The sequence below is a fragment of the Muscardinus avellanarius genome, assembly GCF_963383645.1.
Source record: "Muscardinus avellanarius genome assembly, chromosome: 4".
Classification (NCBI taxonomy): Eukaryota; Metazoa; Chordata; class Mammalia; order Rodentia; family Gliridae; genus Muscardinus; species Muscardinus avellanarius.
The window spans coordinates 147006894-147021304 of record NC_137789.1 but is presented as its reverse complement, the minus strand read 5'-3'; the positions used below and the strand labels follow the sequence as shown (position 1 = coordinate 147021304).

The following is a 14411-nucleotide window of genomic DNA, read 5'->3' as shown; positions in this document are numbered from 1 at the left end:
CAAGTCTCAGGTGTAGTTTTGGAAGACAAAAAAAAGCAAGGATACAACAGGGAGGTGTCTCTGACAACTGGGCAGTTAAAAAAGAAGTGAAGTGCAAAAATTAAATTCTTGTAAGACAAAAAACAAAACAAGAAAACCCCTCCCATTCAGAGGACACATTTTCCTTAACTCGATCATCAAAATTTTGTTATTTTGGTAGAGGGTGATACAATAAAATCAGGAATCTTACAAAGTACAACAATGCCACAACATTTCTAAAAATTAATGAATCCATACAGAGTTATTCTTTTTAAAAGTCAGGAACACTCAACACGCCTTAACTAACGGATATTCCTCTAGAAAATTCAGCCACAAAACAGATCTCCAAACAGAAGTAAATGTGATGGAGCCAGCATTTGGAGTGTTAAAAATAAAAACACCATAAGTCAGAAATCAAAATATTAAGGGCATAAAAGAAGAATAAATGCAAATAGAGTTGACTAAAATCTAATGAGAAATGGAAAAAGTATCTTAGATATGAGAACTAAATTAAAACATGTTCGAGGAGGAACAGACTATCCCTGAAAATATAATGAGGCATTAATGAAAGGCAGGAAAAAACTCAGAAAGTGAAGATGCAATAATAAAAAAATAAAGAGGGTCAGAAATAGAAACAAATTCCTATTTAAAAGTATAATCCACAAAAGTCTTTTCAGAAATTAAAGAATTCTTCTGTACCCCTTCCAGTCAGTAGCTCCCGTCTTCCAAAAGTAATCCCTGTCCTGCCATTTCATACCATCAAATATGCCTGGTATACTCAGTAACAGAGTATGCCCTGCTTTGTTTCTGTCCACTTTATCTCAACTGTAAGTTATTACAACCATCCTTGATGTTGTATACATTGTGTGAAACCACAATTTATTTATGTTAGTAAACATTTGGATGACTTCCAGGTTGGAGCTACTAAAACAGTACTGCTATGAACATTCTTGAACCTGTCTTCTCCAGAGCCTAAGTATGTTCTCGTGTTGGAAAACATTTTCTATGAAGGACCAGATAGTAAATATTTTGTACACTGGAATATGGAGTCAAAACTTCTTCCCCTACATTATCCTTCCTCCCTCCTTCCCTCCCTCTCCTCCCTTTCTGTTTCCTTGCTTGATCACGTTCCCCTTCTTTCCTTACACCTCCTTCTTCCTTCTCTCAACCCTTAAAAATGTAAAATAATCCACAGTCAGGGGCAATACAAAGTCAAGCCACAGGCAAATTTGTCAGCTGGTAGACACAGGCTCCCAGGACCATAAACCAGGACCAGGCATACCATAAACAAACAACTCTCATCGGTTTAGCATTTGGTCTCTCAAAGAACAGAACATGAAATTTCCAACTGTTCCATATTAAAGCTAACACTTAAAATTATCCTTTTAATTTTAAACTTTTTTTTTTTTTTTTTTCAGTGGCACTGGGGTAGAATCCAGAGGCTTTCTACCTCCGGGCTACACGTCTAGGCCTGTTTTTATACTTTAGTTGGAAACAAGGTCTCACTAAGTGGCTGAAAGCCTCACTAAGTAGCTGAGTTGGCTTCGAACCTGTGCGATCCTCCTGCCCAAGCCTCCCAAGCACGGAGATTATTATTTTGTAGAATGTCCCAAAATTTGGGTTTCACTGATGTTTTTTCACAATTATAGTAGGACTATAGGTGTGGGGGAGAATGGCATTAACATGGCTAATTACAGGTTAACATGGACTACTTGGTCTACCCACTCTCCTCACTGTAGAGTTGTTATTTTTCTTCTTCTATACTGTACTCACTAAATACAAGTCACTGAGTCTGACCCCTACTCATAGAGAGAAATATCAGAGTTTGTGGACATGTGTTAACAACACCACAGTTATTAGTAAACATTTCTAACATGGTACTTTGAAGAAAATACTACCTTAAAGACTCACCCACTAATTTCCGCACTCAAGAGAATTATTTCTACAGTAATTATTACTATGGAGTTCTAATGGTGATCTTTTTATTTCCCTTATTCCTTCCTTTTTTTCATAAGAAAGATTTGTCCATTCTCACTCATTTGAATATATATGTTTTTCTTTGGGTTATTTTTATTTTGGGTGTGGGGATGAAAAACAGGGGCATCAACCTCTGAGCCACACCCTGTACCCCCTGCCCTATTTTTTTTATTCTTTATTTTGTAACAGGGTCTTACTAAGTTGTGAAGGGCCTCAGTAAGTAGCTAAGGCTGGCCGCAAACCACAACCCTCCGGTCTCAGCCTCCCGAATGCTGGGATTACAAGCATGCTCCACCACGCCCAGCTTTCTTTGGGTTCTAATCAATACAATTATTATTTATTTTGTTTCCCAGATGTGACCCTCTGTCAGGTGAGCTATAATATATGCCTTTGACATGACCCCATCCTCTCCTCCCCTCTCCTCCTCCTCCTCCTCTTCTTCCTCTTCCTCCTTTTCTCTTTCCTCTTATTCCTCTCTCTCTCTTTCTCTTTCTCTCCCCTCCCCCATCCCTTACTTTCTGGGTACTGCAAAATGCCCTAGACTCATGTATTCTCCCAGAAAGCTGGGTTCCTCTCATGAGAATGGTATTCAGAAATCAAAATCTGTCCACAAGATGTACCCGTTGCTATTTGGTATCATGGCTTCGAGGCCCTCTGAACAAACAGTACTAGGAAATACAGGAGTACATAATAAGTCACGTATACAAACATCTTTAAATTTACTTCTACGTATACACTAAAATAATTCAGAATTAATGCTACTCTCTCATTTGCTACCCCAGTGCCAAAGGGTTCACTGTATTCACCCTGGCTTATTTTGAACCTCTTTCACTGACAGCGAGAAGCCTAGCTCCACATAAACATTAAGTTATTTATGTGTTCACATCTGGTATGCATGTATTGTTCGAATTGTTAACTTATACTCGTGAAACAAATTTATCAATCAGAATACAGTGGCTTTATGGACAGGATTTCCCCTTTATTTTTCCATTCAAAACATCATTGTTCTAAAGCTACTTAAGTCAGTCTTATCTTTGAGGGCGAGGGATTGAGATTATGGCATCTGCGATAGGGTTGGATCCATTTGTCGTAATTGCATTCCCTTGAGATTCCCCCAACATCCTGGCTGTCTTGTTGTTAATCATGTAGACAGTACATTTTATTATTTGCGGTGTCCAGGATGGATGTTTTCTGTGCATGTGTCGTGCTAGGGATCAAACTGGGGCCTTGTACATGCTACACAAGTGCTCAATCACTGAGTTACTTTCCCAGGAAATAGTATGACAATGTGTACTGTCATATTACCTCGGTACCACCCAGAATACTTCCACACCCTCCAAGTTTTATCGTGATGCCCATTTAAAATCAACGTTTCCCCTTACTTCTAGGAAATAACTAGCCTGCTTTCCATCCCCACAGTTTTGTCTGTTTCAGGTTTTCTTAGTAACCTGTCTTATACAAACTGTGCCCTTTGAGTCAAGCTTCTTCTACGAAGCAAAATACATTTAAGATTCACCTGCACTGTTCTGTAAGTCAATCATTTGACCCACTTTATTGTCTTTCATGAATCTCACAGATGCACAGTATGTTTGTAAAAAGGTACTGCTGCAGTCGGTGCCCCATTCCCTTAGCTCATGGGGTCTCAGTGCCGCCAGTGTCCGTGTCTCATCTTTTTTAGATTTTTCTGCCTCAGGGTTTTCACTGGTATCAGGGAAAGCTACTGGGCAGACACACTGGTACAGCTCAGAAATACCAGAGATAATACCACAAGGGTATATCTCTACTGTGAGGAGTAAGAGGCATGGCTGAATGCCCAGCTTCCCAGTACCTCAGCGGACTAACTCTGGTGAATACCCCTCATAGTTCCTAGGTCCCCAGTAAGCCTGTGCCCCCAGCTGACTAATGCACACTCTACTGGTTTCCTAGCTCTTCCTTGAAGCTCTCTGCATTCCCTCGCTTCTGCCCCCTGGAATCGCCTCCCAGATCCTGTGCCAGGCTGCCAGGTCTTCCGGAGCACTCCTCGACCGCAGCCCAACGGTCGGTCCCCTCGCCTACTGCAAGTGTGTGGTAATTCTCACTTCTCAGTGAGGTCTTCTCTCAGCATGCAGTTGTACATAGTAGGCTTTATTCCCCTTCCTTCCTTTATATATGTGCAATTAATTTTCAATTAAAATGTGAGCTCTGTAACTCCAATGATTTTACACTACTTTATGAATTGTGTTTCTAGTACTTGTTGGCACATAGTAGGCATTCAAAAAATACATATTAAGTTAATTCTCTATGAACACTATTTTATTTAGTACAAATAGACTTTCTATGAAGAATGCTCCTGAAAATAAACTTATTTTCCAAATTAAACAGTAGTGAATACCAATGGCAGCTTTCAGAATAAGACCAGATGCCTCTGCCTTAGATGTTATATACAACATTCTTAGAGTTACCATGAAATTTCACTGTACATGCTATATCGCATGAAAATTCTAAGATATTATAATGATACGGACAGTAAAAATGTGTAATATCTTTGTTCACTCAAGCAGAAACGGAAACTGTTTCCAGCACATTGTTATTACCTGGACACTGGATAAAGGACCATTCGTAGTTCTTTTCTTTGGGGCAGAGACTGGTGTCGAGTACCACGTCGTCACTGTGCGCCCCAACAAGCTTCATGGGTCCCCGTGACGAGCCTTCAACGCAGTGTCCTCTTCCTGTATTACTAGGGTCATTGCACCAGCCACACCCGGGCTGCTCCAAACACTGTCCACAGGTCCTCAAGCCAGAGCAATTTTGAGCTGTGTGACAGGAACATTGAAACCATGTTAGGTGATTTTATATTCAAACAGAATGGCAGGAGAAAGGAAAAAAAAAACATGCTCATAAAAAAAGACAGTAAATACCACCTATGGTTAATGTAAACAGTTTTGACAGGAATTGCTTAAATAAAATACAAAATATAAATTATGAACAAAGAAGAAATAAATAAACCACATTGAGTGTTTTGGGGGGTGTTGAATTTGGGGGGGGGTTGTTTGTTGATTGGTACTGGGGATTGAACCCAGGAACATTCTACCGCTGAGCTACACCTTCAGCCCTATTTTTTTTTTTTTTTTTTTTTTGAAAGAGGATCTCGCTAAGTTGCTGAGTCTGGTCTCAAACCCGTGATCTTCCTGTCTCAGCCTCCCAAGTTTTGGGATTACAGGTGTGTGCCACCACGCTGGGCTGTTATTTTGTTTGGTTGGCTTTTGTTTATTTTTTCAGGTATGATAACCATGACATGGGGAAAAAAAAAAAATGAAGTTCATACTTAAAGACTCCTGAGATCTTGCCAGTACTAGGACTTTGGGGCAACTGATCCGGGGGACTGCAGACCACTGTCTGTGATATAGACCTATGTTACTCATTCTTGTTGTACCTAGTGAGGGTCTCCGATGAACACCTGCACTCTCCCCTTAGACAACCAGTGTAAGTGATGTCTGCCTATTCTCCTGTACCCCAAAACCCCATTGGACTGCTTCTTGTGGCCAGTAAGCTTCCCAAGAATCCAAGCTACTAATATTTGCTATGTGAGTAAACTCAATTGCACCCCAAGGAACCTGAGTCTCTGCTACAGTCAGACAACCAGCTGTGCACACTGCACACCCTGCCGAGCTGCAGAGCGCCACTGCGGAAGCCCAGCCTTCTGAGGCAGGACCCAGGAGACGAACGCTTATGGATGCTGTGACATCTTCCAAGGACATCAGAGGCATAGTCATGACTGTGTGATGTTTCAAAATTTAATTCAGAATCAAAGCATCCTATATTGGGCTGAAATTTCTCTCTAATTCTACTTTGTTATAATCAGCATGCTTTATTTTGAGAATGGTTTATCCATAGAAAATTGTGACCGACATACAAAACACTATGAAAGATGTCTTCTAGACACTTGGTAGAATAGCTCTAAAAGGAAAAAAAATGGTAGATTTCTTGCAGACTCCACTTTTTTGTTGTGGAGCTAATACTATAGCTGCCGTTCAGTGTTTAATACTCCTAGACACAAAGATGTTCCTTAGGTTACTGCAACTAAGAGTGGTCTGAGTTTCTTAGCAAACATCAGGAAGACTCAATATGGTAGGCTATGCAGAAATAATAAAATATTAGATTAAGGGATTCACCAATGATAATATTATTTGATATGAGTTCTTGGAGTGTTGAGTATCTCAGAGATCGGACACAAGAAGGTAAAGAATCGGTACCATTGCTCATATTTCCTTAATAGAAAAAAGAAGAATTCTTCTTGAGTCTCTAAACCCAAATGGCTAATGTTAACCTTGTATACAAATAAGTAATTGACCTGAAGAGTCTTCCTTTGTTAAATTACATCTTTTCTCCAATAGTAAGAAGTGGTAAATGATGCTTCATTTAAAAGAGATTTAGAGCTGGGCGTGGTGGTGCATGCTTACAGTCCCCGCGCTTGGGAGGTGGAGACAGGAGGATCCCGCAGGTTCGAAGCTAGCCGCGCTGGCTTAAGAGACCCTGTTTCCAAATAAAGAGAAGTATAAAATGGGTCTGGGAGTGTAGACCAGAGGTAGAAGGGTTTCCAGGAAACTCAGTACCACCAAAATAATTAATAATAATAATAATAATAATAATAATAATAAAAATAATAACAATAATAATAATAAATAAAAGATATTTAGATAATTGGACATTCTAAACATTACCATACCCCTACTTAGTTTTCTTAATTTTGAATATTTCTCTTTTATCTATAATTGTAGTTAATTCATAGTATTGTGGACTGATTTATTCTAATTGTCTTTAAAACCATATTCGGTTGCTATGTAACCAGTAGGAAATAATGAAAAATTTCAAATTAGTTATCTTGACATTCCAATTATTACTATAGTATGATGGTTTGAAGTAAACTTTATTGGTTCTCACTCAGAATAAATGTAGTTCTCTAACATACTTAGAGTCTATGAATATTTCCTAGGAAAATAATTTTTTTTATTAGAACTATATCTTTAAGAAAAGATAATCCTTACAATGTCTTAGCATTACAAATTAAATCTCAACTATTCTCAGTAAAACAGTTCTGGTAATGCTTTTGAAACAACTAGGGAAGTCTTAGGTTAAAGAATCCTGACTTTCTTGTACTGACTGAATAACAAACTATTAATCTTCTGTTTTCCTATTAGATTTTAGGCTTTAATAACAAGTTATAAAATTTCATGTTCAGAGGAACTTCTTAGTCTCTTGGATTTCATTTTAGATATAAAAACTATTAAATAAGGTTTTGTTTTTGTTCAACGGTGGAAAGCAACGTGCACTGCTGAAAAAATAATAAAAAATTCATTATTTATTATTTTATGATAAGGTAAAATATTATCAGATTTAAAGATTTTTTCTATTATAGAAAACACCATTAAAAGAAAGCTTACAGGCTATGCCATTGTTCCTAAAGTTCTAGTTTGTACAAAGACTATATATGAACTAAAGAATATTACAATAATCATTTCTATTTTAATTTATTTAATTTTAGGTTTTGAAAGACAAATTATAAAATACTCAATAGTTTCTTAAATGTGTAAGAATTAGCAATCTATAAAAAACTGTCTTCAAATTTAAAAAATCATTACCATCCCTAATTGCCAAGGGAATATTAATTTTTAAACCGGGTATGTAGATAAAATCTACAAAATACTGAAAAATATAGATATGGAATATGCCATATACCCTCATTTCTTATTAGTTTTACCACTTTAATTTTATTTTTTAACTCCTGTATATTAAAAACTAGACTTGCTTTAAATACGCCCTTGAAATTCCCTTTTACAAATACAATATCTAGCTACTTATATCAATTATTAATAATATTATCAGTTAGTAAAAAGATATCTCATTAGGTAAAATTTATCTTAAAAATATTTCCTTTCTTCAATTTGTGAAATTTAAACATTAATTTCTCTTAAGTTCCTTTTATCAGAAAATCTTAAAAGGTCATGGAGAAAGCTTTCTAAGAGAAATACGAGAGCCAGGCATGGTGACACACACCTGTAATCCCAGTACTTGGGAAGCTGAGAGAGGAGGACACAAGTTTGAAGACAGCCACATCAAGTAGTGACACTCTCATCAACCTAGGGAGACTCTGCTTTAAAATTTAAAAATAAATAGGGTTGGGGGTATGGCATGGAGATTAAATGCCCTTGGATTCAATCCCCAGTAATACACACACACACACACACACACACACACACACGAGAGAGAGAGAGAGAGAGAGAGAGAGAGAGAGAGAACTTATTCCATTTCTAAGATAAAGTTTAGAACTATAAAAATAATTTTAATGTCACATAAAGAATTAGACACCTATGGTAGATAATGAGAATGCAATCTATTATATGTAATTAATTTTAAGAATATACAAAGGCAAAAAGCCTGACGAGATTATTAGCCAGCAGCTGAGGACTTTGACTATAACAGCGACTTTAAGCACTTGTATTTTGAGCAAGAATTTCACGTTCCACCCTAGCCCCTATTTCATTTCCTAGCATTTCTTTACTACACAATTAATGTTTGTTGGTTTAAAAGGTGAAAAAAATAAAAACTGCTAAGAGTTTGTTTGCTCAAAGAGTGGAACAGTGCCATGTGAATATTACCTCCAGACATATAAGCCAGGCTCCGTGGCCCATGCTTGTAATCCCAGTACTTGGAAGGCTGAGACAGGAGGATGCAGGTTCAGGGCCAGCCTCAGCAACTTATTGAGACTGTCGGCAAATAAGTGAGACCTTGCTTCAAAATAAAAAATAAAACAGGTTTCACCTAAAAAAAACAGAAAAAAATATGCTCTAGTAAGAAAGAAAGCAAAAAGAAATATTGAAATGCTATCTTTAAATCATCAAACACTTGGTATCAGACAAATGAAACTGTTATGTGAGATTATCATTTTTAATTTTGGATAAATTGCTATAATACTAGATGTCAACCACTAAGCCAAGCATGGGAAGGAGGGATGGGGAGAGAATGGGGTGGGGATCGGGTGGGGGCTGACTGGGCGATGTGTGCATGTATGTCTACAAAAGTTTGTATATCACTATGATGTATGAATACAGTGCACCAATAAAATAAAAAAAATAAAAATAAATAAAAAAAAGGCTTAGCAGGCATGGTGGTATGCTTGTAATCCCAGTATTTGAGAGGCTGAGACAGGAGAATTGCAGGCTCATGGCCAGCCTCAGCAACTTAGTGAGTCTCTGTTTCAAAACAGAAAGAATAAAATACAACAGAAGGGTTATCTCAGAGGTAGAAGGTACTTGGGTTCCATTCTCAGTACTACAAAATTAATTAATTAATTAATTAATTAATTAAAAAGGGCTTGAGACAAGCATGGTGGCACACACCTGTACTCACAGCACTGGGAAGTTTGAGACAGGAGGATCAGAGGTTTGAAGCCAGCCTCAGCAACTTAGCGAGACCTTGCTTCAGAAAATAAAATAAGCCAGGCATGGTGCCACACGCTTGTAATCCCGGCACTTGGGAGTCTGACAGGAGGATCGCACAGGTTCAAAGCCAGCCTCAGCAACTTAGTGAAGCTCTCAGTAACTTAGTGAGATCCTGTTTCAAAATAAAATAGGCTGGGGGGTGTAGCTCAGAGGTAGAATATCCCTGGGTTCAATACCCAGTACGAAAGGAAGGAACGAAGGGAGGGAGGGAGGGAGGAAAAAAGAAAATAGGACTGGATAGGGTGTAACTTGGAGGTAGAACACTCCTGGGTTCCATTCCCAGTACCAAATAAATAAATAGGGATTGGTAAAAAAAATAAAAAATAAAAAAAAATAAAACAGGGCTGGAGGTGATGCTCGGATACAGAATGCCTCAGAGTTCAATCCCAGTTCCAAAAAAAAAAAGAAAAGAAAAAAATACAAGTTTGCTTTAATGTATTTAATGTATAGTGAGTGCCCTTCTTCACCACAGAGATATATGGGACATTTAATAAAAAGATGTGCATAAAAAATAACCATTTAGTAGTCTTAGACATCATCACATCATCAGCACAAATGAACTATATACACCCACATGACAGGCAACCACGACAACAGACAGAACAGAGAAAGAAAGGCCCTGCTCTGGAGCAGGCGGGTACTCAGTGGAGACATTTGTCTAGCATGAGGGAACCCCTGAGTTCTATACCCAGGAAGAGGGAGGAGGTGACAGGCCACCTGCTTTAGGAACCAATTTTAGAAGTTGGCAATAAAGCCTCTACAACAATCAAGAAAACAAAACAGGCAAAAGTTGAAAAAGGGGAGAGAGGAGGAATTGACCTATGCGTGCCCAGCAGATAACCCTGCCAACAGTATTTGCTTATTGTCATTTAATTTGTCAGTGGTAAAATGTAATTCATATCTGTGTTTAAATAGTTATGTTTTACTTCTTTAAAAATTCAGTTACAGTAATTTTTATTGTGGATTTTATACGGATACTCCAAAACTCACCTTAAATAACTAAAAAACCTCAACTAAAAGACCATAGGAAAAAAAAATATCTGAGCCAGGCGTGGTGGCACACGCTTGTAATCCCCGCGCTTGGGAGGCGGAGACAGGGGGATCGCGCAGGTTCGAAGCCAGCCGCCTGGCTTAAGAGACCCTGTTTTCAAATAAAACCTATAAAATAGGTCGGGGAGTGTAGCCCGGAGGTAGATGGGCTTCCAGGAACCCCGGTACCACCAAAAAAAAAAAAATCTGAAACAAAGATATAGAAATTACAGTTGGTATGCTGATACATATTTAGAAAGCTCCAGAATCATTTTTAAAATTTCCCAAAAAAAGTAAATAAAGGAGAACATACAATCTATGACACTGAAGAACACTGTAAACAGGTCAAGTAATAAACTGCTCTTCATACTGAAAGAGCCAGTGAAAATCCTTTACTCCAGTCAAAAAATTTAAATTCTTTTTTTTTTTAAAAAAATCCACATCAAAAACTGAAAAACTGAATTAAAAGAAATCATAAAATTTTAGAATGCCAACAATAAAGAGAAAATTCTTAAAAGCTAAAAATAAATAAAGGGAAAAAGGGAGAAAAAAAGAAAGACATTAATTTTCAAAAGAAATAAAATTAGATTGGCATTAGGGTCTTATACTCAACACTGAATACAAGAAGAATCCGCAAGAAAAAATATTTTTAAAATAATGAATGTTTTTTTAAAAATATGTGAAGCTCTATTCCAACCATTTTATCGTGTGACTGAAAATAAAGAATACATTTTTAGACATGCAAAAAATTGAAAAGTTTTTGAGCCACAAACATATTAGAAAGAATTACTATAGATTATTCTCCAATAGTTAGGATGGTAAATTTTGTCTCAATTTTAAAAATTGGGAAGAAAATAAGAATGGATACAATATAAGAAAGGTTTGTGAGTAGAGAAGATAACTCTAAATAATAGTTTTAGGGAGTTCTTAAGAGTCTAAGAGCTTAGAGACTTTTATTATCCTCTTTTAGCCTTTTAAAAAAATGAACTATATCACACATACAGAGTAATACAAACAGAAAAGTGTGAGCTTAATAAGAGATAAAACCGAATGCTCTTACCCCGCACACAGTCTAGGAGTGGAGGAGGATGGTCTCCCTGTGCCACTGACTAATCAGTACCCTCCCCCTAGCAATATCTACTCCCTGGCACACAGGCAGATGTGTTTGCCATACTCGATGGTTTTGCCATGTACATATGCATTCCTAAACAATTTGGCACAGTTGTGCCCATTTTCAAACTTTATCTAAATGGACTTGAACATTATGTAATCATTCACTTCTGGCTACTTTCACTGAACATTGTCTGTAGCAAGGTAAACAGGACTATTGAGGCAGGAGAGGCTGAATACTAAACTGCCTACAAGTCTCGAGCACTAGTGTTCACCAGAGGCAGCTGGCCTCTAGTTATAAGATGTTTTCTGTCTCCAGGGCTTAAGGAGGCCCTGTTTCCAAACAAGAAATTTAAAACAGGGCTCAAGGGGTAGCTCAGAGGTAGGATGCCCTGAGTCCCATTCCCTGTACCACAGAACGAAAAAAGGCAAAGGAAGGCGGAGGGTGAAGAGAGAAGGGCCAGGAGGAAGGGAGGGGAATCAAAGGAAGAGAAGGGGAAAGATGTGTTCTGTGCTAGCAAGTGTACTTTAAGCCAGCAACCCCCTAATTGCCTATATAATAACAGCAGGGAGCTCAAACCAAAATATACTCAGCCAGGCCCATAGGCATAGCTCTCCACTTGATACCAAATGTATACAACTTCAGCTGGCAATTCTAGCCTGTACTTTAAGCCCCTCCTCCCCAGCTCTGTAAGACTGTACCCTATGGAGCACATACTGGTTTAAACTGGATCCCTAGCTGGAGGGAGACATCCTCCCTTGGAATGGCAGAAGGCCTGGGCAAGGGGATGAGTCTCTACCTGCTTTGCTTAAGCAGCTGCTACCTCTAAATGGGCAGGTAAATCATTCAGGCAGAAAGGGCTAATAATAACTGACCATGTTGTCTGGGGGCCACTGGATCCCAGGAGTGAGCAGACACTTATAGGCCTCAGAACAATAGATTCATCACCAAAAGGGACCTCAGAAGCAGCAGATTTCTAACTCCAATAGCTTGCCTCCTGAAGAATGAAAAAGCTCAGAAGGCAGAGAGAAGAAAGAGTGAGGGAAGGGGCTGCATGTGCTGCGGGATGGTTGTCTGCACCTCATCACAGTCATGAAGCCAGGGGAGCTTCGATGGGGAAAATGCAAAAAAGCCAATGGCTTATAAGAAAGTCCTGAGGATACTTATAAATGTTACAGGTAAAAAGGCAGAGTAATGGCCCACTCTCTTAGGAAACATTGAAGTAGCCCCTTCCGGGATGGAAAGGAACAGAAGGAAGACAGTAAATAGATACAAAAGCCTGGACCTGAAATAACCTTGGAGAGGAGAAGAGAGGGGAGGGGAGGGGAGGGGAGGGGAGGGGAGGGGAGGGGAGGGGAGGGGAGGGGAGTCAGCATTAGGAGAAAGGAATTTGAGCAGGTGTAAAGAACCCCAGAGAAGATTTTCTTGTGGAGGCTGATTGCCTCTTCCCCTCACCCTTTCCACTCAGCACACATGGCTGAGTGACAGGCACTGGACTGCAGCGGCTCTGCGTGCCCTGTGAAGGCGCTGTCACCACCATTCCTTTGGGGCCTGACACAAACACACCAATATGTTGGATGGATTCACTCACTCTTTTCAAACTCTGCTTATTATGGGCTAAGGGTAGGAAAAGAAAGAAATTAAAGCTACAGACTCCTGGTCTTTCTTTCTGGACGATCAGCAGCTGAGACATGGGGAACAGAGGAAAATGAAAACATTCCTTTCATCTTTTCTGCTGAGACTTCAGCAAGTACATAAATGCTTTGTCTTGTTCAAACCAAGGAGTCCTGGGTGAATATAAATTTGGACAACTCCAGCTCAAGTAAGGCTACAGCTAACTGTTATGGTGTAATGGTAACTCCAGAAAAGCAAATTATTTAAAAAAAAAAAAGCAAAAAGGAAAAGTCTGGATCAATCACAAGAAGGACAGATCCCAATGAGCGTTCTTCTCTAGCACCGGGAGTGCGCCATGGAGCAGCAGGAGTAACAGCTTTTCTCACCTTTCAATGCCAAATCTGAAGAGAGTAATGAGTTCAGGTCCCTGTGCAGAGGCCTATTTTTGATGAGCCTCAGTATCAGAACTAGATTATAGGAAGATAAACCCTGTTCTCTGCTCCAAGGAGCGAGCTGAAGCCAGTACCTTCTGCTCCCAGTGAGTAGTTACTGTGCATGGTCTGGACTTCCACCAAGCCAACACGTGCTGTCGGCAGCACTGTGCCATTCCCTCGGCAACTGCATTGTGGTGCAGTTTCTGTTGGTGAGCAAACCCGCTCTCGTGACCAGGCGATGCCCAGTAACAAGCCTTCAGTAAGGATTCTCCTCATTCTATAGTCCATACGTAGCATGAGACCATCAAGGGGCAGGATTTTTCCCCTGAAGAGCAAGCTCCAGAAAGTCCACACTGCCCTGCTGCCGGGACTCCTCGTGGGATGCCAAGACTGCATCCTGCATTATAACAGATACGTCAACACTGGTTAAGTAATTTTTGCTAAAATAAATAAGCAGAGCCGGGCGTGGTGGCACACGTGTAATCCCAGCATTTGGGAGGCTGAGACAGGAGGATCGCACGGGTTTGAAGCCAGTCTCAGCTACTTACTGAGGCTCTCAGCAACTTAGTGAGATCCTGTTTTCAAATAAAGTATAAAAATAGGTTTGGGAGTATAGCCCAAAGGTAGAAAAGCCCCCGGGTTCCAGCCCCCAGAACCACAAAAATAAATAAATAAATAAATAAATAAATAAATAAAACCAATAAATAAGCAACAAGAACAAAAATAAATGCCTGAATCTAATCAAGAGGA

General features: G+C 39.2%; 1 protein-coding gene across 1 annotated transcript in view; it reads right to left on the bottom strand.

Moving 5' to 3' along the window:
• ATRNL1 (attractin like 1) overlaps positions 1–14411 on the bottom strand; it is a gene marked incomplete at both ends in the record, with an annotated part of 644309 nt that overhangs the window by 497820 nt on the left and 132078 nt on the right. Inside the window, one exon of the mRNA XM_080694289.1 lies at positions 4569–4787. Coding sequence (XP_080550415.1) covers positions 4569–4787 — 219 coding nt within the window. The remainder of the gene's footprint in view (positions 1–4568; positions 4788–14411) is intronic.